Source organism: Salmo salar, chromosome 27, assembly GCF_965601325.2.
Source record: "Salmo salar chromosome 27, fSalSal1, whole genome shotgun sequence".
Lineage (NCBI taxonomy): Eukaryota > Metazoa > Chordata > Actinopteri > Salmoniformes > Salmonidae > Salmo > Salmo salar.
Genome location: NC_138317.1, coordinates 26,378,685 through 26,405,436, shown reverse-complemented (window position 1 = coordinate 26,405,436; position 26,752 = coordinate 26,378,685). Strand labels below are relative to the sequence as shown.

The 26,752-nt window shown below is 45.6% G+C and overlaps 1 protein-coding gene across 42 annotated transcripts in view; it reads left to right on the top strand.

The window, feature by feature from the left end:
* clasp2 (cytoplasmic linker associated protein 2) overlaps nt 1-25,600 on the top strand; it is a 91,778-nt gene extending 66,178 nt beyond the window's left edge. For all 42 annotated transcript variants that reach the window (XM_082970172.1, XM_082970180.1, XM_082970173.1 and 39 more), the window contains 12 exons: nt 2,692-2,855; nt 4,848-4,926; nt 6,504-6,647; nt 6,736-6,879; nt 8,179-8,285; nt 8,920-9,061; nt 11,031-11,214; nt 14,478-14,674; nt 14,827-14,955; nt 18,065-18,271; nt 23,683-23,799; nt 23,972-25,600. In XM_082970172.1, coding sequence (XP_082826298.1) covers nt 2,692-2,855; nt 4,848-4,926; nt 6,504-6,647; nt 6,736-6,879; nt 8,179-8,285; nt 8,920-9,061; nt 11,031-11,214; nt 14,478-14,674; nt 14,827-14,955; nt 18,065-18,271; nt 23,683-23,799; nt 23,972-24,049 — 1,692 coding nt within the window. In that variant the 3' untranslated portion in view covers nt 24,050-25,600. The remainder of the gene's footprint in view (nt 1-2,691; nt 2,856-4,847; nt 4,927-6,503; nt 6,648-6,735; nt 6,880-8,178; nt 8,286-8,919; nt 9,062-11,030; nt 11,215-14,477; nt 14,675-14,826; nt 14,956-18,064; nt 18,272-23,682; nt 23,800-23,971) is intronic.
* The last annotated feature ends 1,152 nt before the right edge of the window (nt 25,601-26,752 follow it).

The following is a 26,752-nucleotide window of genomic DNA, read 5'->3' as shown; positions in this document are numbered from 1 at the left end:
AGCATGGAGACCTTATCTTTCAGTCTAATACGGCTGTTTACTTACGGTTGTAACTCTTCATCAGAAGCAAGGTTTTTGTAAGTAGTGAAGCGTAACTGTCCTCCAAGTTTAACTGGAATTTGGCCCGAAATTATTTGAAAAATGTCATTGATTTATGATTTTATTTTAATTTAACCTTTTAACTAGGCAAATAAGTAAAGAACAAATTCTTATTTACAATGACGGCCTAGCAAAAGGACTCTGCGGGGAAGGGGGATTAAAAAAAGTCGTTAGCTGTAGCGAACTGAAAAGAGGAGCGACCCAGGGATGTGTGTGCTTTGGGGACCTTTAACAGAATTTGACTGCCAGAGCAGGTGTTGAATGTGGAGGAGGAGGGCTGCAGTAGATATCTCAGATAGGGGGGAGTGAGGCCTAAGAGGGTTTTATAAATAAGTATCAACCAGTGGGTTTTGCGACGGGTATATAGAGATGACAACCAAGTCTAGATTTAACTTTAGCCAGCAGCTTTGATATGTGCTGAGAGAAGGACAGTGTACCGTCTAGCCATACTCCCACGTACTTGTATGAGGTGACTACCTCACGTTCTAAACCCTCAGAGGTAGTAATCACACCTGTGGGGAGAGGAGCGTTCTTCTTACCAAACCACATGACCTTTGTTTAGGGTGGTGTTCAGAACAAGGTAAAGGGTAGAGAAAACTTGCTGAACACTAAGAAAGCTTTGTAGAGCTTTTAACACAAAATCCTGGGAGGGGCCAGCTGAGTATTAGACTGTATCATCTGTAAATGGATGTGAGAGCTTCCTACTGCCTGAGCTATGTTGTTGATGTAAATTGAGAAGAACATGGGGCCTAGGATTGAGCCTTGGGGTACTCCCTTGGTGACAGGCAGTGGCTGAGACAGCAGATTTTCTGACTTTATACAATGCACTCTTTGAGAGGAGGTAGTTAGCAAACCAGGCCAAAGACCCCTCAGAGACACTTTTGATAAACAGGGTAAAATAGAAATAGGCCTATAACAATTAGGATCAGCTTGATCTCCCCCTTTAAATAAGGGACGAACCGTGGCTGCCTTCCCAAGCAATGGGAAGAGAGGTTAAAAGGTCGGCCATAGGCTTGGTGATGCTGGGGGCAGCAACCTTAAAGAAGAAAGGGTCTAAACCATCTGACCCAGAGGGTTTTTTGGGGGTCAAGTTTCAGGCGCTCTTTTAGCACCTCGGACTCAGTGACTGCCTGCAGGGAGAAACTTTGTAGCAGGGCAGGGCAAAAAGAGGGAGAAGCATCGAGGATAGTTGCATTAGAAGGGGTGGGAGATGAGGAAATGTTGGACGGGCAAGGAGGCATGGCTGAGACAAATAGGAATCCTGACTTAATGAAGTGGTGATTAAAGAGCTCAGCCATGTGCTTCTTGTCAGTAAAAACCACATCGTCAACATAAAGAAACATAGGCAGCTGTGAGGAGGAGGGTTTATTCTCCAGGTCTTTAACCGTTTTCCAGAACTTCTTGGGGTTAGACCCACAGAGAGAGAACTGTTCCTTAAAGTAACTAACTTTGGCCTTCCGGATAGCCTGAGTGCACTTATTTCTCATTTGCCTGAACAAGAGCCAGTCAGCCTGAGTATGTGTGTGCCGAGCCTTTCACCAAATCCAATTCTTGAGGTGGAGTAACTCTGCAAGATCACGGTCAAACCAGGGGCTGAACCTGTTTTTAATTATCATTTTCTTTATGGGGGTGTGTTTGTTAACAATACCACTGAAAATATCAAATAATGGCATTGGCCTACGTCTCGTTTTGCACTGCACAGAATATCAGATCTCAACAACGATAGGAGAAGTGTTTAACATCACCAGTACCACATCCTTTTAATATATAGGCCTGTCTTTTCATAAGCACAACGTGACTGCAAGACACCGGTTGGAATGTCTGACTGAAATACTGGACAAATCGAACATTTGTGGTGATTGAATTTGTTGATAAAATACGGGACATGATTGTTTGGTTGAGGGACAAAGGGTCAAAATGCGGGTCTGTCCCGCACAATCCGGGACATGTGGTCACCCTAGTGTGTGTGTGTGTGTGTGCTTCCCAGGATGCTAACTGTTGTATGTTTCTCTCTCCTCCATGCCTCTCCTCTGGAACTCTCTGTAGAGAGTAAGTCTAGACAACGTTTATTTTACGTTCAATTAACGTTTGATTAACGCTTGTGTGGTTGTGACACTAACCTGGTACTCTGATTGGAGACTAATCTTGAATTCATTGATTAATCTGGCGAGTGGTAATCTGACTGGGTGGCTAATTTAATGGTTTCCAAGGCAACCACAGACTCACTCACTAACCGACCCGGTGATGTCACAGCTCACAGCTGTGACATCACTATGACATCATGACGCCCTACGATTGGTGTCTGAGTCCCTGCTGTTTTGCAGGTGACAGCCAATCAGCATGTGTGTTTAGTGAATACTGAATATTGATTGTGTATTGGTAAAACATAATTCTGCTTGCTGCACGCTGATTAGAGTGAGTGGTTGATTGGTTAATTTATAAGTGAATGGAGTTGCTTCCCTCAGCCTATCCCATAGTATCCATAGTACCTGTGTGTCTCACTCATGTTTGTGTGCATGAACATGTTCCTCTGTCTCTTCTAAGTGTTTGTTTATACAATGTGTCTAACCCATGTCCCCTGTCTCTCCCAAGGTGTTCAGTATGTTCTTAGAGACCCTAGTGGACTTTGTCCTGGTGCATAGAGAAGACCTGCAGGACTGGCTGTTTGTCCTGCTCACCCAGCTGCTGAAGAAGATGGGAGCTGACCTACTGGGATCAGTACAGGCCAAGGTCCAGAGAGCACTGGACATCACACGGTCAGTGTGTGTGTGTGTGTGTGTGTGTGTGTGTGTGTGTGTGTGTGTGTGTGTGTGTGTGTGTGTGTGTGTGTGTGTGTGTGTGTGTCTAATATGTGTAAATATTTGTATGAACATAAGATTCAACAACTGAGACATAAACTGAAAAAGCTCCACAGACATGTGACTAAGAGAAATGGAATAATGTGTCCCTGAACAAAGGGGGGGGGGGGTCAGAATCAAAAGTAACAGTCAGTATCTGGTGTGGCCATCAGCTGCATTAAGTACTGCAGTGCATCTCCTCTTCATGGACTGCACTCGGAAACTGGAGCAGCAGTACGACCAGGTGGACTGGGGACAGCAAGGAGTCATCAGACCAGGTAGTCCTGAGGCATGGTCCTCAGCCTAGAGTGAGAATTATTTAAATTCACACAGGACACCGGATAAGACAGGAGAAATACTCCAGATATAACAGACTGACCCTAGCCCCTCCGACACAAACTATTGCAGCATAAATACTGGAGGCTGAGACAGGAGGGGTCAGGAGACACTGTGGCCCCGTCCGACGATACCCCCAGACAGGGCCAAACAGGCAGGATATAACCCCACCCACTTTGCCAAAGCACAGCCCCCACACCACTAGAGGGATATCTTCAACCACCAACTTACCATCCTGAGACAAGGCCGAATATAGCCCACAACGATCTCCGCCATGGCACAACCCAAGGTGGGGCGCCAACCCAGACAGGAAGATCACGTCAGTGGCTCAACCCACTCAAGTGACGCACCCCTCCTAGGGACGGCATGGAAGAGCCCCAGTAAGCCAGTGACTCAGCCCCCGTGATAGGGTTAGAGGCAGAGAATCCCAGTGGAGAGAGAGGAACCAGCCAGGCAGAGACAGCAAGGGCGGTTCGTTGCTCCAGCCTTTCCGTTCACCTTCACCCTCCTGGTCCAGTCTTCAATAAAGACTTAAAGGTCGAGACCGAGTCTACGTCTCTCACATGGATCGGCAGACCATTCCATAAAAATGGAGCTCTGTAGGAGAAAGCCCTGCCTCCAGCTGTTTGCTTAAACATTCTATGGACAGTAAGGAGGCCTGCGTCTTGTGTCGGTATGTACGGCAGGACCAAATCGGAAAGATAGGTAAGAGCTAGCCCATGTAATGCTTTGTAGGTTAGCAGTAAAACCTTGAAATGGCTTCAACAGAAGAAAATACGCTTTCTGCAGTGGCCCAGTCAGAGTCCTGACCTCAACCCGATTTAAAATGCTGTGGCATGACCTCGAAAGCGGTTCACACCAGACATCCCAAGAATATTGCTGAACTGAAACAGTTTTGTAAAAAGGAATGGTCCAAAATTCCTCCTGACCGTTGTACAGGTCTGATCCCCAACTACAGAAAACGTTTGGTTGAGGTTATTGCTGCCAAAGGAGGGTCAACCTGTTATTAAATCCAAGGGTTCACATACTTTTCCCACCCTGCACTGTGAATGTTTACACAGTGTGTTCAATAAAGACATGAAAACATGTAATTGTGTGTTATTAGTTTAAGCAGACTGTTTGTCTATTGTTGTGACTTAGATGAAGAGCAGATCAGATTTTATGAACAATTTATGCAGAAATCCAGGTAATGTGGCTCAGTTGGTAGAGCATGGTGTTTGCAACGCCAGCATGGTGTGTGCAACGCCAGGGTTGTGGGTTCGATTCCCACGGGGGGGAAAAATGCATGAAATGAAATGTATGCATTCACTACTGTAAGTCGCTCTGGATAAGAGCATCTGCTAAATGACTAAAATGTAAATGTAAAAATGTAATTCCAAAGGGTTCACATACTTTTTCTTGCAACTGTATATATAACGTGTGTGTGTGTGTGTGTGTGTGTGTCTGTAATATGTGTATATATAACGTGTGTGTGTGTGTGTGTGTGTGTGGTGTGTGTGTGTGTAATATGTGTATGTAAAATATATATATATATATATATATATATAACACATGTGCATAATATCTCCCCTACAGAGAGTCTTTCCCCAACGACCTCCAGTTCACTATCCTCATGAGGTTCACTGTGGACCAGACTCAGACACCCAACCTCAAGGTACACAGCTGTCTGTCTGTCTGGGGGGGTAGATATGTGTGTGTGTATGAAGAAAGAGATGGACGGAGTGGGGAGAGTAAAGGGATGTAGGGAGGGTTGAAAGGCAGGGACAGCCTCTCCGTCGCCAGACTCTCACCTACTGTCTCAGCAACCACGGTAACTATTGTATCAGTAACCATGGTAACCACTTTTCTGATATCATGGCTGTTTAACACTGGCTCCGCTCCCTACCCACCTGATCCCTGGACTCTGATTGGATAGCGACTGATATGCCTCCAATTAAACCCGCCAACCACTGGCTTTGCTCTCTGCAGTCTGAGCCCACCTCACCTCCCCTTCCTCGCTGCCTCTCTCTATCCTCTCCCCTCCCTTTCCTCCATCTTCTCACTTTGTATTTCCCTTTATACACTTGTTCACTCCATCCCTTTCCTCTCCCCCCTCCCCACCACCCTCCTTCATTTTCATTACCTCACCTTCCTCTATCTTCTTCTCCCTCCTTCACCTCACCTTCCTCTATCTTCTTCTCCCTCCTTCACCTCACCTTCCCTTGCTATGCTTTTCCTTCTCATTTTCTTATGTCATTTTCACTCCTCTCATCCCTGTCCCCGTGTGTGTCCATCTGTCTTTCTTGCCTCCTCTCTCCCTCCCCTACATCCTCTTCCTCCCTCCCCATCTCCCCTTCCTCCCCTCACCTACCTTCTCCTCTAACCTCTCCTCTCTCTCCCCCTACCTTTCTCCCACTTCCCCTCTCCCCCTTCCTCTCTCCTCCCTCTCGCTCTCGCTCCCTCTCCCTCCGTCCTCTCTCTCTAAGCCTGTGGGGAGGAGGGGAACGTGTTGTGGGCGGCGCAACATTAAATTGATTCCCCCTGCTTCAAGAACCATACGGCGCGATGTTAAATTGCTCCCCCCTGCCACGAGAGCCCCCAGGGGGCACCACGCCTGCTGCTCTCTGAACGAGCAGGTCTCAGCCTGGAACCAATCTTCCCAGGTCAGTGCGCTCAGGGGGGAGCATTTTTATGACGCGCATACTGAGGAGCAGGCGGTCGGTCGATGAAGTGTTTTGAATAGAGGTAGAGAGACTGAGAGATGGAGGGGCTTTTTTTAAAGGAATGAAAATATTGTAAAAGAGAAACTAATGTGAGAACGAAGAACGAATGTAAATGGTGGCTCTTTCCTCTAGTTTTCATTTGTCTTTATTGGTTTCTCCCCCCCTCAGCCTCCCTCCATGATAGCTGCCTGACTACAAGTGTGAAGGAGACTAGCATCTTACTGCACCTTCTTTGTTGTTGCGGATGTTTACGTTGCAGAGTAGTCTCTAAATAGAACTAGTTTCAGCTCAGAGTTAGGAAACTCCTGGGATGATCCATGAACCACACAGACAGAAAATGTGTGTGTGTATGAGTGGGCTGTCTAACCTTTTATACTACGACTGTGTGTGTGTATGAGTGGGCTGTCTAACCTTTTATACTACGACTGTGTGTGTGTATGAGTGGGCTGTCTAACCTTTTATACTACGACTGTGTGTGTGTATGAGTGGGCTGTCTAACCTTTTATACTACGACTGTGTGTGTTTCCAGGTGAAGGTGGCTGTTCTGAAGTACATTGAGACCTTGACCCTGCAGATGGAGCCTCAGGACTTTGTGAACTCCAGTGAGACGCGCCTGGCTGTGTCTCGCATCATCACCTGGACCACAGAGCCCAAAAGCTCAGATGTCAGAAAGGTACCTTACAGACATTTCTGTATGCTGCAATTTGTTGATTTATGGTTGACGCGAACTTTGATTGGTTTCTGATGTGTGTGTGTTTCAGGCTGCCCAGTCGGTGTTGATCTCGTTGTTCCAGTTGAACACTCCAGAGTTCACCATGCTGCTGGCAGCTCTGCCCAAGACCTTCCAGGATGGCGCCACCAAACTGCTACAGAACCACCTGCGGAACACAGGCAATGCTGCACAGGTAACGACACCTGGCCTTGGCCGTACCCCTCCCAGCAGGTAACGACACCTGGCCTTGGCTGTACCCCTCCCAGCAGGTAACGACACCTGGCCTTGGCTGTACCCCTCCCAGCAGGTAACGACACCTGGCCTTGGCTGTACCCCTCCCAGCAGGTAACGACACCTGGCCTTGGCCGTACCCCTCCCAGCAGGTAACGACACCTGGTCTTGGCCGTACCCCTCCCAGCAGGTAACGACACCTGGCCTTGCCGTACCCCTCCCAGCAGGTAACGACACCTGGCCTTGGCTGTACCCCTCCCAGCAGGTAACGACACCTGGCCTTGGCCGTACCCCTCCCAGCAGGTAACGACACCTGGCCTTGGCCGTACCCCTCCCAGCAGGTAACGACACCTGGCCTTGGCCGTACCCCTCCCAGCAGGTAACGACACCTGGCCTTGGCTGTACCCCTCCCAGCAGGTAACGACACCTGGCCTTGGCCGTACCCCTCCCAGCAGGTAACGACACCTGGCCTTGGCTGAACCCCTCCCAGCAGGTAACGACACCTGGCCTTGGCCGTACCCCTCCCAGCAGGTAACGACACCTGGCCTTGGCTGTACCCCTCCCAGCAGGTAACGACACCTGGCCTTGGCTGAACCCCTCCCAGCAGGTAACGACACCTGGCCTTGGCTGTACCCCTCCCAGCAGGTAACGACACCTGGCCTTGGCCGTACCCCTCCCAGCAGGTAACGACACCTGGCCTTGGCTGTACCCCTCCCAGCAGGTAACGACACCTGGCCTTGGCTGAACCCCTCCCAGCAGGTAACGACACCTGGCCTTGGCCGTACCCCTCCCAGCAGGTAACGACACCTGGCCTTGGCTGTACCCCTCCCAGCAGGTAACGACACCTGGCCTTGGCTGAACCCCTCCCAGCAGGTAACGACACCTGGCCTTGGCTGTACCCCTCCCAGCAGGTAACGACACCTGGCCTTGGCTGTACCCCTCCCAGCAGGTAACGACACCTGGCCTTGGCTGTACCCCTCCCAGCAGGTAACGACACCTGGCCTTGGCTGTACCCCTCCCAGCAGGTAACGACACCTGGCCTTGGCTGTACCCCTCCCAGCAGGTAACGACACCTGGCCTTGGCCGTACCCCTCCCAGCAGGTAAGGACACCTGGTCTTGGCCGTACCCCTCCCAGCAGGTAAGGACACCTGGTCTTGGCTGTACCCCTCCCAGCCTGGCCTGATGAAGGATCTTAGGAGTTGGGAAACTAAAAGGTCCTAGCATGTACTTGATGCTATTATGTGTTACTCTCTCCCCCAGGCTCCGACAGGAAGCCCTCTGACACGCCACACCCCCCGCTCTCCTGCCAGCTGGTCCAGCCCCCTCACCTCTCCTACCAACACATCACAGAACACATCCTCACCCAGGTAACATACACACACCTCCCAATGTACACGCACACCCAGGTTACATGCACAGACCTCAGAACACACCCAGGTTACACGCACAGACCTCAGAACACACCCAGGTTACACGCACAGACCTCAGAACACACCCAGGTTACACGCACAGACCTCAGAACACACCCAGGTTACACGCACAGACCTCAGAACACACCCAGGTTACACGCACAGACCTCAGAACACACCCAGGTTACACGCACAGACCTCAGAACACACCCAGGTTACACGCACAGACCTCAGAACACACCCAGGTTACACGCACAGACCTCAGAACACACCCAGGTTACACGCACAGACCTCAGAACACACCCAGGTTACACGCACAGACCTCAGAACACACCCAGGTTACACGCACAGACCTCAGAACACACCCAGGTTACACGCACAGACCTCAGAACACACCCAGGTTACACGCACAGACCTCAGAACACACCCAGGTTACACGCACAGACCTCAGAACACACCCAGGTTACACGCACAGACCTCAGAACACACCCAGGTTACACGCACAGACCTCAGAACACACCCAGGTTACACGCACAGACCTCAGAACACAGTCATATAATGTTGACCTATTGTGATGTGTTGTTGTGTGCAGTGCATTTGACTACGACACAGAGAACATGAACTCAGAGGACATCTACAGTAGTCTGAGAGGAGTTACAGAGGCCATCCAGAACTTCTCCGTCCGTAGCCAGGAAGACATGAATGAACCAGTCAGACGGAGGGAAGGAGAGGAGGTGGGGAGAGAGTGTGTGTGTGTGTGTGTGTAGAACCGACATGATGGGATGTGTCTTAGAAATGATTATATATATATAGTCAGGTGGATTCTGGAGGGTTGTCTTCACACACAATGTTCCTGAGAACAGATATGTCCTGCCACTCCCCTTGTGTGTGTGAGACACTGAACCCCATAACCTTCTGACCCAAACTGTTATCGTACTGTCTGGGGTCAAAGCATCTCATCCCTATCTAACAAAATGGATTTCACCGGAAATAGCTTTTTTATCTGGTGGGTGTAAGCTAATATCAGGGAAAAAATACCACATTCAGTATTTTTCAGGTTAAAATACACTACATGACAAAAGGTATGTGGACTCCTGCTCGTGGAACATCTCATTCCATAATCATGGGCATTAATATGGAGTTGGTCCCCTCTTTACTGCTATAACAGCCTCCACTCTTCTGGGAAGGCTTTCCACTAGATGTTGGTACATTGCTGCAGAGACTTGCTACCATTCAGCCACAAGAGCATTAGTGAGGTTGAGCACTGATGTTGGGTGATTAGGCCTGGCTCGCAGTCGGCGTTCCAATTCATCCCAAAGGTGTCCGATGGGGTTGAGGTCAGGGCTCTGAATAGGCCAGTCAAATTCTTCCACACTGATCTCAACAAATCATTTCTGTATGGACCTCGCTTTATGCACGGGGCATTGTCATGTTGAAATATGAAAGGGCCTTCACCAAACTGTTGCCACAAAGTTGGAAGCACCGAATCATCTAGAATTTCATTGTATGCTGTAGCGTTAAAATGTCCCTTCACTGGAACTAAGGGGCCTAGCCTGAACCATGAAAAACAGCCCCAGACCATTATTCCTCCTCCACCAAACTTTACAGTTGGCACTATGCATTGGGGCAGGTAGCGTTCTCCTGGCATCCGCTAAACACAGATTCGTCCTCTGGACTGCCAGATGGTGAAGCGTGATTCATCACTCCAGAGAACGCATTTCCACTGCTCCAGAGTCCAATAGCAGCTTTACACCACTCCAGCTGACGCTTGGCATTGTGCATGGTGATCTTAGGCTGCTCGGCCATGGAAACCCATTTCATTAAGCTCCTGAAAAAACAGTTATTGGGCTGACGTTGGTTCTAGAGGCAGTTGGGAACTCAGGAGTGAATGTTGCAACCGAGGACAGATGATTTTTACGCACTTCAGCACTCGGCGGTCCCGTTCTGTGAGCTTGTGTGGCTTCCCACTTAGCGGCTGAGTCGTTGTTGCTCCTAGACGTTTCCACTTCACAATAACAACAGTAACAGTTGACTGGGGAAGCTCTAGCAGGGCAGAAATCTGACGAACTGACTTGTTGGAAAGGTGGCATCCTATGACAGTGCCACGTTGAAAGTCACTGAGCTCTTAAGGCCATTCTACTGCCAATGTTTGTCTATGGAGATCGCATGACTGTGTGCTCGATTTTATATACCCGTCAGCAATGGGTGTGTCTGAAATAGCTGAATCCACTAAATTGAAGGGGTGTCCAAATACTTGTGTATATATAGTGTAGGTTGTGATGGGAGTATCGTGCGTGTGTGTCCGAGTACGTACAGTATGTGAGATGTTATTCATTATGACACCCCTCTCCATGGTATGTTCCAAGGAAGGGCTATGTCCAAGCTGACATTTCCTCTAGAGGTCAGTCTGAAACCTGACCCGCCCACCCATCCTCAACCTGCCAATCAGAGCTCAACTGACTCCGTCACCTGCCTATCACCTGACCTGTCAGGGGGTTTTCTGGTTTGAGTGAAAATATTAACAGGAACTGTAACAGATCTCATATCTCTCCTCATTCCATCCACAGAATGATCAAAACCCTAACCTAACCCACACATACCACTGTGTGTGTGTGTGCATGCAATGACAGCACTTGACAGCGCTTACATTTCTGTCTGTCTGTCGGAATCCTACCACCGTGTGTGTGTCTCCCCCTCCCTCAGGGTGGTAGTGCTGGTGCTGACCAGGTGGATGGAGGTCGTACAGCTCTGGACAACAAGACGTCTCTCCTCAACACCCCCCTGCTCTCCTCTTCTCCCCGGGGGTCCCGTGACCCCTTCACTGACTCCCCCTTCAAACACAGCGTCATAGATACTTCACTAGACGAATCAGACCAGCAAACTGACGGTACACACAAACACACATACAGTACCAGTCAAAAGTTTGGACACACCTACTCATTCCAGGGTTTTTCTTTATTTTACAATTTTGTACTTTGTAGAATAATAGTAAAGACATCAAAACTATGAAATAACACATGGAATCATCTAGTAACCAAACAAGTGTTTACCAAATCCAAATATATTTGAGATTCTTCAAAGTAGCCACCCTTTGCCTTGATGACAGCTTTGTAAACTCTTGGCATTCTCTCAACCAACTTCATGAGGAAGTCACCAGGAAGGCATTTCAATTAACGGGTGTGCCCTGTTAAAAGTTCATTTGTGGAATTTCTTTCCTTCTTAATACGTTTGAGCCAATCAGTTGTGTTGAGACATGGTAGGGGTGGTATACAGAAGATAGCCCTATTTGGTAAAATACCAAGTCCATATTATGGCAAGAACAGCTCAAATAAGCAAAGAAAAACGACAGTCCATCATTACTCTAAGACAGGAAGGTCAGTCAATCCGGAAAATGTCAAGAACTTTGAAAGTTTCTTCAAATGCAGTCGCAAAAACCATCAAGCGCTATGATGAAACTGGCTCTCATGAGGACCGTTACAGGAAAGGAAGACCCAGAATTACCTCTTTTGCAGAGGATAAGTTCATTAGAGTTACCAGCCTAAGCGAGGACTCTCAACATCAACTGTTCAGAGGAGACTGTGTGAATCAGACCTTAATGGTGGAATTGCTGCAAAGAAACCACTACTAAAGGACAGCAATAAGAAGAGACTTGCTTGGGCCAAGAAACACGAGCAATGGACATTAGACCGGTGGAAATCTGTCCTTTGGTCTGATAAGTCCAAATTTGAGACATCCGTGTCTTTGTGAGACGCAGAGTAGGTGAACGGATGATCTCCGCATGGGAGGTTACCACTGTGAAGCATGGAGGAGGAGGTGTGATGGTGTTTTACTGGTGACACAGTCAGTGATTTATTTAGAATTCAAAGTACACTTAACCAGCGTGGCTACCACAGCATCCTGCAGCGATACACCATCCAATCTGATTAGTGGGACTATCATTTGTTTTTCAACAGGACAGTGACCCAACACACCTCCAGACTGTTTAAGGGCTATTTGACCAAGGAGAGTGATGGAGTGCTGCATCAGATTACCTGGCCTCCACAATCACCCAACCTCAACCCAATTGAGATGGTTTGGGACGAGTTGGACCGCAGAGGGAAAGAAAAGCAGCCAACAAGTGCTCAGCATATGTGGGAACTCCTTCAAGACTGTTGGAAAAGCAATTCAGGTGAAGCTGGTTGAGAGAATGCCAAGAGTGTACAGCGCTGTCATCAAGGCAAAGAGTGGCTACTTTGAAGAATCTAAAATATATTTTGAGTTGTTTAACACTTTTTTGGCTACTACATGATTCCATATATGTTATTTCATCGGTTTGATGTCTTCAGTATTATTCTACAATGTAAAAAAATTGTAAAAATAAAGAAAAACCCTTGAATGACTAGGTGCCAACTTTTAACTGGTACTGTATATTCATTTACACTAACACACATATGTATTCATATACACTGCTCAAAAAAATAAAGGGAACCCTAAAATAACACATCCTAGATCTGAATGAATGAAATAATCTTATTAAATACTTTTTTCTTTACATAGTTGAATGTGCTCACAACAAAATCACCCAAAAATAATCAATGGAAATCCAATTTATCAACCCATGGAGTCGCACTCAAAATTAAAGTGGAAAACCACACTACAGGCTGATCCAACTTTGATGTAATGTCCTTAAAACAAGTCAAAATGAGGCTCAGTAGTGTGTGTGGCCTCCACGTGCCTGTATGACCTCCCTACAACGCCTGGGCATGCTCCTGATGAGGTGGCGGATGGTCTCCTGAGGGATCTCCTCCCAGACCTGGACTAAAGCATCCGCCAACTCCTGGACAGTCTGTGGTGCAACGTGGCGTTGGTGGATGGAGTGAGACATGATGTCCCAGATGTGCTCAATTGGATTCAGGTCTGGGGAACTGGCGGGCCAGTCCATAGCATCAATGCCTTCCTCTTGCAGGAACTGCTGACACACTCCAGCCACATGAGGTCTAGCATTGTCTTGCATTAGGAGGAATCCAGGGCCAACCGCACCAGCATATGGTCTCACAAGGGGTCTGAGGATCTCATCTCGGTACCTAATGGCAGTCAGGCTACCTCTGGCGAGCACATGGAAGGCTGTGCGGCCCCCCAAAGAAATGCCACCCCACACCATGACTGACCCACTGCCAAACCGGTCATGCTGGAGGATGTTGCAGGCAGCAGAACGTTCTCCACGGCGTCTCCAGACTCTGTCACGTCTGTCACATGTGCTCAGTGTGAATCTGCTTTCATCTTTGAAGAGCACAGGGCGCCAGTGGCGAATTTGCCAATTTTGGTGTTCTCTGGCAAATGCCAAACGTCCTGCACGGTGTTGGGCTGTAAGCACAACCCCACCTGTGGACGTCGGGACCACATACCACCCTCATGGAGTCTGTTTCTGACCGTTTGAGCAGACACATGCACATTTGTGGCCTGCTGGAGGTCATTTTGCAGGGCTCTGGCAGTGCTCCTCCTGCTCCTGCTTGCACAAAGGCGGAGGTAGCGGTCCTGCTGCTGGGTTGTTGCCCTCCTACGGCCTCCTCCACGTCTCCTGATGTACTGGCCTGTCTCCTGGTAGCGCCTCCATGCTCTGGATACTACACTGACAGACACAGCAAACCTTCTTGCCACAGCTCGCATTGATGTGCCATCCTGGATGAGCTGCACTACCTGAGCCACTTGTGTGGGTTGTAGACTCCGTCTCATGCTACCACTAGAGTGAAAGCACCGCCAGCATTCAAAAGTGACCAAAACATCAGCCAGGAAGCATAGGAACTGAGAAGTGGTCTGTGGTCACCACCTGCAGAACCACTCCTTTATTGGGGGTGTCTTGCTAATTGCCTATAATTTCCACCTGTTGTCTATTCCATTTGTACAACAGCATGTGAAATGTATTGTCAATCAGTGTTGCTTCCTAAGTGGACAGTTTGATTTCACAGAAGTGTGATTGACTTGGAGTTACATTGTGTTGTTTAAGTGTTCCCTTTATTGTTTTGAGCTGTGTGTGTATATATATACACATACATACACACACACACACACACACACACACACACACACAATGTCTTGAAGTGTAATATGGGATAGATACTGATTGCCATCCATTTATCAATCTCCACCCCTTTTGGCTGTTGCCCCTGACAGACAGCAGCATTGACCAGTCGGAGCTGGTGTCTGAGCTGCTGAAGGAGCTGTCCAATCACAATGAGCGTGTGGAGGAGAGGAAGGCAGCGCTTTGTGAGCTCTTGAAGCTGATTCGAGAAAACACCCTGCAGGTCTCCTGGGATGAACACTTCAAAACCATCCTCCTGTTACTACTGGAGACGCTGGGGGACAGAGAGGTACATGTACACACACACACACACACACACACACACACACACACACACACACACACACACACACACACACACACACACACACACACTCACTCAATATGTGCATCAATGCATATTCAAACACACTTTGACCAAACTCTCTCTCCCCTCTGCAGCATGTGATCAGGGCGTTAGCTCTGCGTGTTCTGAGGGAGATTCTGAGCCGTCAGCCCTGGAGGTTTAAGAACTACGCTGAACTCACCATCATGAAGGCCCTGGAGGCGCACAAGGACCCACACAAAGAGGTACACGCACGTACACACACACACTCCTTATAATAATAAACACACTCCATATAATCTCTCGCACATGCACACATTTACACTGGTATAATCTTTCTCAAATACACTCATACATTCACTCTCCAACTGTGTGTATATAGGAGCTATTATAAATCTGGTACTATAACCCTGTTCCTGTGTGTATATAGGAGCTATTATAAATCTGGTACTATAACCCTGTTCCTGTGTGTATATAGGAGCTATTATAAATCTGGTACTATAACCCTGTTCCTGTGTGTATATAGGAACTATTATAAATCTGGTACTATAACCCTGTTCCTGTGTGTATATAGGAACTATTATAAATCTGGTACTATAACCCTGTTCCTGTGTGTATATAGGAGCTATTATAAATCTGGTACTATAACCCTGTTCCTGTGTGTATATAGGAGCTATTATAAATCTGGTACTATAACCCTGTTCCTGTGTGTATATAGGAGCTATTATAAATCTGGTACTATAACCCTGTTCCTGTGTGTATATAGGAGCTATTATAAATCTGGTACTATAACCCTGTTCCTGTGTGTATATAGGAGCTATTATAAATCTGGTACTATAACCCTGTTCCTGTGTGTATATAGGAACTATTATAAATCTGGTACTATAACCCTGTTCCTGTGTGTATATAGGAGCTATTATAAATCTGGTACTATAACCCTGTTCCTGTGTGTATATAGGAACTATTATAAATCTGGTACTATAACCCTGTTCCTGTGTGTATATAGGAACTATTATAAATCTGGTACTATAACCCTGTTCCTGTGTGTATATAGGAGCTATTATAAATCTGGTACTATAACCCTGTTCCTGTGTGTATATAGGAGCTATTATAAATCTGGTACTATAACCCTGTTCCTGTGTGTATATAGGAGCTATTATAAATCTGGTACTATAACCCTGTTCCTGTGTGTATATAGGAACTATTATAAATCTGGTACTATAACCCTGTTCCTGTGTGTATATAGGAACTATTATAAATCTGGTACTATAACCCTGTTCCTGTGTGTATATAGGAACTATTATAAATCTGGTACTATAACCCTGTTCCTGTGTGTATATAGGAACTATTATAAATCTGGTACTATAACCCTGTTCCTGTGTGTATATAGGAACTATTATAAATCTGGTACTATAACCCTGTTCCTGTGTGTATATAGGAGCTATTATAAATCTGGTACTATAACCCTGTTCCTGTGTGTATATAGGAGCTATTATAAATCTGGTACTATAACCCTGTTCCTGTGTGTATATAGGAGCTATTATAAATCTGGTAGTATAACCCTGTTCCTGTGTGTATATAGGAACTATTATAAATCTGGTACTATAACCCTGTTCCTGTGTGTATATAGGAACTATTATAAATCTGGTACTATAACCCTGTTCCTGTGTGTATATAGGAGCTATTATAAATCTGGTACTATAACCCTGTTCCTGTGTGTATATAGGAGCTATTATAAATCTGGTACTATAACCCTGTTCCTGTGTGTATATAGGAACTATTATAAATCTGGTACTATAACCCTGTTCCTGTGTGTATATAGGAGCTATTATAAATCTGGTACTATAACCCTGTTCCTGTGTGTATATAGGAACTATTATAAATCTGGTACTATAACCCTGTTCCTGTGTGTATATAGGAACTATTATAAATCTGGTACTATAACCCTGTTCCTGTGTGTATATAGGAACTATTATAAATCTGGTACTATAACCCTGTTCCTGTGTGTATATAGGAACTATTATAAATCTGGTACTATAACCCTGTTCCTGTGTGTATATAGGAACTATTATAAATCTGGTACTATAACCCTGTTCCTGTGTGTATATAGGAGCTATTATAAATCTGGTACTATAACCCTGTTCCTGTGTGTATATAGGAGCTATTATAAATCTGGTACTATAACCCTGTTCCTGTGTGTATATGGGAACTATTATAAATCTGGTACTATAACCCTGTTCCTGTGTGTATATAGGAGCTATTATAAATCTGGTACTATAACCCTGTTCCTGTGTGTATATAGGAACTATTATAAATCTGGTACTATAACCCTGTTCCTGTGTGTATATAGGAACTATTATAAATCTGGTACTATAACCCTGTTCCTGTGTGTATATAGGAACTATTATAAATCTGGTACTATAACCCTGTTCCTGTGTGTATATAGGAACTATTATAAATCTGGTACTATAACCCTGTTCCTGTGTGTATATAGGAGCTATTATAAATCTGGTACTATAACCCTGTTCCTGTGTGTATATAGGAGCTATTATAAATCTGGTACTATAACCCTGTTCCTGTGTGTATATAGGAACTATTATAAATCTGGTACTATAACCCTGTTCCTGTGTGTATATAGGAGCTATTATAAATCTGGTACTATAACCCTGTTCCTGTGTGTATATGGGAACTATTATAAATCTGGTACTATAACCCTGTTCCTGTGTGTATATAGGAACTATTATAAATCTGGTACTATAACCCTGTTCCTGTGTGTATATAGGAACTATTATAAATCTGGTACTATAACCCTGTTCCTGTGTGTATATAGGAACTATTATAAATCTGGTACTATAACCCTGTTCCTGTGTGTATATAGGAGCTATTATAAATCTGGTACTATAACCCTGTTCCTGTGTGTATATAGGAGCTATTATAAATCTGGTACTATAACCCTGTTCCTGTGTGTATATAGGAACTATTATAAATCTGGTACTATAACCCTGTTCCTGTGTGTATATAGGAGCTATTATAAATCTGGTACTATAACCCTGTTCCTGTGTGTATATAGGAACTATTATAAATCTGGTACTATAACCCTGTTCCTGTGTGTATATGGGAACTATTATAAATCTGGTACTATAACCCTGTTCCTGTGTGTATATAGGAACTATTATAAATCTGGTACTATAACCCTGTTCCTGTGTGTATATAGGAGCTATTATAAATCTGGTACTATAACCCTGTTCCTGTGTGTATATAGGAACTATTATAAATCTGGTACTATAACCCTGTTCCTGTGTGTATATAGGAGCTATTATAAATCTGGTACTATAACCCTGTTCCTGTGTGTAGGTGGTACGAGCGGCAGAGGAGACTGCAGCCATGCTGGCGTCGTCCATCAGTCCAGACCAGTGCATCAAGGTGTTGTGTCCCATCATCCAGTCAGCTGACTACCCCATCAACCTGGCTGCCATCAAGATGCAGACTAAAGTTATAGAGAGGGTCCCCCATGAAGGACTAGTCAGCATGCTGCCTGAGATAGTCCCCGGACTCATACAGGTAACACACACATACAGGCTCAGTTGGTAGAGCATGGTGTTTGCAACGCCAGGGTTGTGGGTTCGATTCCCACGGGGGACCAGTACTGTAAGTCGATCTGGATAAGAGCGTCTGCTAAATGTATCATGTAAATGTAGGTAACACATACAGGTAACACACACACACACACATACAGGTAACACACACACACATACAGGTAACACACACACACACACACACATACAGGTAACACACACACACACATACAGGTAACACACACACACATACAGGTAACACACACACACACATACAGGTAACACACACACATACAGGTAACACACACACATACAGGTAACACACACACATACAGGTAACACACACACATACAGGTAACACACACATACAGGTAACACACACACACACATACAGGTAACACACACACACACACATACAGGTAACACACACACACACACATACAGGTAACACACACACACATACAGGTAACACACACACACACACATACAGGTAACACACACACACACACATACAGGTAACACACACACACACACATACAGGTAACACACACACACATACAGGTAACACACACACACGCATACAGGTAACACACACACACGCATACAGGTAACACACACACGCATACAGGTAACACACACACGCATACAGGTAACACACACACACGCATACAGGTAACACACACACACGCATACAGGTAACACACACACACGCATACAGGTAACACACACACACGCATACAGGTAACACATACACACATACATACAGGTAACACACACATACACACACACGCACACATACAGGTAACACACACATACGTACAGGTAACACACACATACGTACAGGTAACACACACATACGTACAGGTAACACACACATACATACAGGTAACACACACACACACATACAGGTAACACACACACACATACAGGTAACACACACACACACATACAGGTAACACACACACACACATACAGGTAACACACACACATACAGGTAACACACACACATACAGGTAACACACACACACACATACAGGTAACACACACACATACAGGTAACACACACACATACAGGTAACACACACACACACATACAGGTAACACACACACACGCATACAGGTAACACACACACACACATACAGGTAACACACACACACGCATACAGGTCACACACACGCATACAGGTCACACACACGCATACAGGTAACACACACACACGCATACAGGTAACACACACACACACGCATACAGGTAACACACACACACACGCATACAGGTAACACACACACACACGCATACAGGTAACACACACACACATACATACAGGTAACACACACATACGTACAGGTAACACACACATACATACAGGTAACACACACATACGTACAGGTAACACACACATACGTACAGGTAACACACACATACGTACAGGTAACACACACATACGTACAGGTAACACACACACACACACACACACACATACAGGTAACACACATACAGGTAACACACACACACATACAGGTAACACACACACACACATACAGGTAACACACACACATACAGGTAACACACACACACACATACAGGTAACACACACACACACACACATACAGGTAACACACACACACACACATACAGGTAACACACACACACACACACATACAGGTAACACACACATACACACACACACGCACACATACATACAGGTAACACACACACACACATACAGGTAACACACACACACACACACACACACACACACACACACACACACATACAGGTAACACACACACACACACATACAGGTAACACACACACACACACATACAGGTAACACACACACACACACACACACATATACAGGTAACACACACACACACACACACACACATACATACAGGTAACACACACACACACACACACACACACACATACAGGTAACACACACACACACATACAGGTAACACACACACACACATACAGGTAACACACACACACACATACAGGTAACACACACACACACACACATACAGGTAACACACACACACACACATACAGGTAACACACACACACACACATACAGGTAACACACACACACACACATACAGGTAACACACACATACACACACACACGCACACATACATACAGGTAACACACACACACACATACAGGTAACACACACACACACACACACACACACACACATACAGGTAACACACACACACACACATACAGGTAACACACACACATACAGGTAACACACACACACACACATACAGGTAACACACACACACACACACACATATACAGGTAACACACACACACACACACACACACACATACAGGTAACACACACACACATACAGGTAACACACACACACACACATATACAGGTAACACACACACACACACATACAGGTAACACACACACACACACATACAGGTAACACACACACACATACATACAGGTAACACACACACACACATACATACAGGTAACACACACACACACATACATACAGGTAACACACACATACATACAGGTAACACACACACACACATACAGGTAACACACACACACATACAGGTAACACACACACACATACAGGTAACACACACACACATACAGGTAACACACACACATACAGGTAACACACACACATACAGGTAACACACACACACACACATACAGGTAACACACACACACACACATACAGGTAACACACACACACACACATACAGGTAACACACACACACACATACAGGTAACACACACACATACAGGTAACGCACACACACGCACACACACATATACAGGTAACACACACACACACACACATACAGGTAACACACACACATACAGGTAACACACACGCATACAGGTAACACACACACGCACACATACATACAGGTAACACACACGCACACATACATGTAACACACACACATACAGGTAACACACACACACACACATACAGGTAACACACACACAGGTAACACACACACACACACACACATACAGGTAACACACACACAGGTAACACACACAAACACATACAGGTAACACACACACACATACAGGTAACACACACACACACACACACACACATACAGGTAACACACACACGCATACAGGTAACACACACACACACACACACACACACACACACACATACAGGTAACACACACACGCATACAGGTAACACACACACACACACACACACACACACACACACACACACACACACACACATACATACAGGTAACACACACACACATACAGGTAACACACACACACACACACACACATACATACATACATACATACATACATACATACATACATACATACATACATACATACAGGTAACACACACACACACACACACACACATACATACAGGTAACACACACATACATACAGGTAACATACACACACACATACAGGTAACATACACACACACACACACATACATACAGGTAACATACACACACACACACACATACATACAGGTAACATACACACACACATACAGGTAACATACACACACACACACACACACACACATACAGGTAACATACACACACACACACACATACATACAGGTAACACACACACACACACATACAGGTAACACACACATATATACAGGTAACACACACACATACAGGTAACACACACACACACACACATACATACAGGTAACACACACACACACACACACACACACAGGTAACACACACACACACACACATACAGGTAACACACACACACACACACACATACAGGTAACACACACACACATACAGGTAACACACACACACATACAGGTAACACACACACACACACACACACACACACACACACACACATACAGGTCACACACACACACACACACACACACACACATACAGGTAACACACACACACACACATACAGGTAACACACACACACACACATACAGGTAACATACACACACACATACAGGTAACATACACACACACACACACACACACACACACATACAGGTCACACACACACACACACACACACATACAGGTAACACACACACACATACATACAGGTAACACACACACACACACATACAGGTAACATACACATACATACAGGTAACACACACACACACACATACAGGTAACACACACACACACACATACATACAGGTAACATACACACACACATACAGGTAACATACACACACACACACACACACACACACATACAGGTAACATACACACACACACACACACATACATACAGGTAACACACACATACATACAGGTAACACACACACATACAGGTAACACACACACACACACACATACAGGTAACACACACACACACACATACATACAGGTAACACACACACACACACACACACATACAGGTAACACACACACACACACACATACAGGTAACACACACACACACACACACATACAGGTAACACACACACACATACAGGTAACACACACACACACACACATACAGGTAACACACACATACAGGTAACACACACACACACACACACACACACACACATACAGGTCACACACACACACACACACACACATACAGGTCACACACACACACACACATACAGGTCACACACACACACACACACACATACAGGTCACACACACACACACACATACAGGTCACACACACACACACACATACACACACACACATACAGGTCACACACACACACACACACATACAGGTAACATACACACACACACACACACACACACATACATACAGGTAACACACACACACACACATACAGGTAACACACACACATACAGGTAACACACACACACACACACACACACATACAGGTAACACACACACACACACATACAGGTAACACACACACATACAGGTAACACACACACACACACACACACACATACATACAGGTAACACACACACACACACATACAGGTAACACACACACATACAGGTAACACACACACACACACATACATACAGGTAACACACACACACACACATACAGGTAACACACACACACACACACACACATACACATACAGGTAACACACACACACGCACACATACAGGTAACACACACACACATACAGGTAACACACATACAGGTAACACATACAGGTAACACACACACACACACACACACACACACACATACATACAGGTAACATACACATACATATACATACAGGTAACACACACACATGCATACAGGTAACACACACACACACACGTACATACATACATACATGTAACACATCCTCTTTATTCAGGGTTATGACCCACTGTCATGTTATGGAGGGCTATAACTCTTCTGTCGTGTAATACAGGCTAATAACCCATCTATGTCATGTTATGCAGGGTTATGACAACTCTGAGAGCAGTGTCAGGAAGGCCTGTGTATTCTGTCTGGTGGCCCTCTACGCAGTCATAGGGGAGGAGCTAAAACCTCACCTCAACCAACTGTCTGGCAGCAAAGTGAGTGACCATGCCCACTTTCTACTAACCAGACCCATTATCTGTGTTCCAATACATCCACTCTAGCACACTGCATTCTTAAATTCATCAATACATTTTATATTACTGGATCAGGAGGATTCCAGAAACTGCTTCAGTTCTCCAACCCTAACTCTCTTCCCCCTCTCCCCAGTTGAAGTTGTTGAATCTGTACATCAAGCGTGCCCAGTCTGGCTCCAGTGGTGGTGAGCCCCCAGCAGACAGCCTATAGAACACATGAACAGCCCACGGGACAACTATGGAGCTGCACTCTCCCTCTGGAGACTTTTAACACAGACACACAAGGACACACTCTTACATGGATGCACAAACACATACATGCTTACATGAACACACACGTGCACTTACTTACACGCTTACATGAACACACATACGCTTATATGTACATCTGCTTACACGTAAACATGCTGATAAGAAGGCTCTCTGACACACACACTGTCCTGGACCCCCCCCCCCCCCCTCCTGTTACCTCCAAGTCGCCTACTGCAGGGAACTCTGCAATGCACTCTGGGAGGAGAGGAGTGTTGTAGTTCCCCTCACTGACGTTGAAGATCCAACTTTCTCTCTGAGATTTACCCCTGACGTCGACACACCTCGCCCTCTGATCCCGAACTCACTCTGAAGCCTCAACGCTAACGGTTTCAACTTTGGTTTAACTTCCTGGTTTTAGTAGAATAGGGGAGGGGCCGGAACAGCAGCATGATGTAGCCACACCCCAGGCAGGACAAATAGATAGAGGGAGTGAAGCAGGTAGAGGAGCATGTATGTGTGTGAGAGGAGGGGGGTGTATATCTGTGGTCAGTCAGCCTGTCCGTCATAGTGGTTGGGTGGGTTTTAGCCCCTGAAACTGAAGGCAAATCTGAAATGGCACCCTATTCCCTATGTAGTGGACTACTTTTGGCCAGAGCTACATGGTGCCACCACATACGGCTCTGGTCAAACTATAGGGAGTAGGGTGCCATTTCGTCTCAAAGCATTCTCTGTCCGTGGAATGGTGCTAGTTCCACCCTGTAGCAGTGGGAACATGGTACGACCACCCCTGCACAGCACTAATGCTCATAAGCGGGTCACAGTAGATCATAACTGCTCTTAGCAGCTACGTAGGCAGTGAGTGTGAGGTATAGGAGGCATAATGTGCTTGGCTATGCATGACGATGATTTTAACAAGATCTTTTTATCCGGAGCCTATTAACTGTCACAGTAGAAGGGAGGGGGTGAAATTAAAGTTAATGATGTCCACCCCTTTCAGAGAAGTCCATGGTACCTTCCACTGCTCCCCGCCATGTCTTGGATGAGCTCATTTCAGACAGAAAGAGGGGGAGAGGCTTATAGACATCAAACTATGACCAGACATGGCTTATTATTATTAATATTATTATTATTACCTAGTGGATATGTAACTATACATGATATTATAAAAAATGGAATAATATCCGATAACGACGTCATTTAGGAGAGTCCCTGAAGGACGTGTGCGCTCTGCGTCCTGATCTGTTTTATTTTCTGTTGCGCGTTCCGTAGTCTCTCTCACGTTCGTTTTCCCACCGGGGAGACATGTATTATTTACTGATCAGAAACTGTCGAGTCACCTTTCGCCCCCTCCTTCTCTTCTTTTTCCTTTCCTCTCTTCTGCTTCCTCTTGTTGTCATTCTCTCCCTCTTCTTGTGACATTCTAGTCTTCACTGTGTTTCCCTCAGTGCATTTACAAAGCTGTGCTTACAATAAAATGAAAAATAAAGAAAACTTGTACAGACCATAATAAGCTTTGTTTCTGACTCAGTTACTGTGAGGGACAACTGTTCTGCTAACACACACACACGTGTTCTACAATTAAACCAAGTCCTGTCCCTTGCGCACTGACTGGAATCAACTGGTAATTATTTACCAGAGGACAACACAAGGAAGATACTTCTGCTAGACAGTGTGTGTGAATGTGTCTAAATGTGAAAGCTGCAGAATAGATGGTCAACATGAAAGCTGAACTATAACCTCGTATTAGGCTCTGAATGTGTGGTTGGGAGAGGTAACTTCAGTACTAGGCTGTTGTAGTAGTTGTAGTTGTTACTGGAACTGTCCTGGAAAGGACAATGTGAAGAAAATATCTAAGCCAGTAGAGAACAGTTTGGGTTGTCCCTTTGTGAATCTGGCCCAAATGTATGGCATTTCACATTTCCTCTCAAACTTAATTGAATTCTCTTGTTTATTTTGATCCAGTACAATGATCATACAGTGCAGAATGGAAAGTATTCAGACCACTTCACTTTTTCCACGTTTTATTACGTTACAGCCTTGTTCTAGAATTGATTGATGAGGAAAACATTTCATTTAATCTACACACAATACCCCATAATGACAAAGCGAAAAATGTTTTTTAGAAATGTTTATTTGCATAAGTATTCAGACCCTTTGCTATGAGACTCGAAATTGAGCTTGGGTGCATCCTGTTTCCATTGATCATCCTTGAGATGTTTCTACAACTTGAGTGGAGTCCACCTGTGGTAAATTCAATTGATTGGACATGATTTGGAAAGGCACACACCTGTCGATATAAGGTCCCACAGTTCACAGTGCATGTCAGAGCAAAAACCAAGCCATGAGGTCAAAGGAAGCAGGTAGAGCACTGAGACGGGATTATGTCGAGGCACAGATCTGGGGAAGGGTGCCAAAAAATGTCTGCAGCATTGAAGGTTCCCAAGAACACAGTGGCCTCCATCATTCTTAAATGGAAGAAGTTTGGAACCACCAAGACTCTTCCTGGAGCTGGCCGCCCGGCCAAACAGAGCAATCTGGGGAGAAGGGCCTTGGTCAGGGAGGTGACCAAGAACCCGATGGTCACTCTGACAGAGCTCCAGAGTTCCTCTGTGGAGATGGGAGAACCTTCCAGAAGGACAACCATCTCTGCAGCACTGCACCA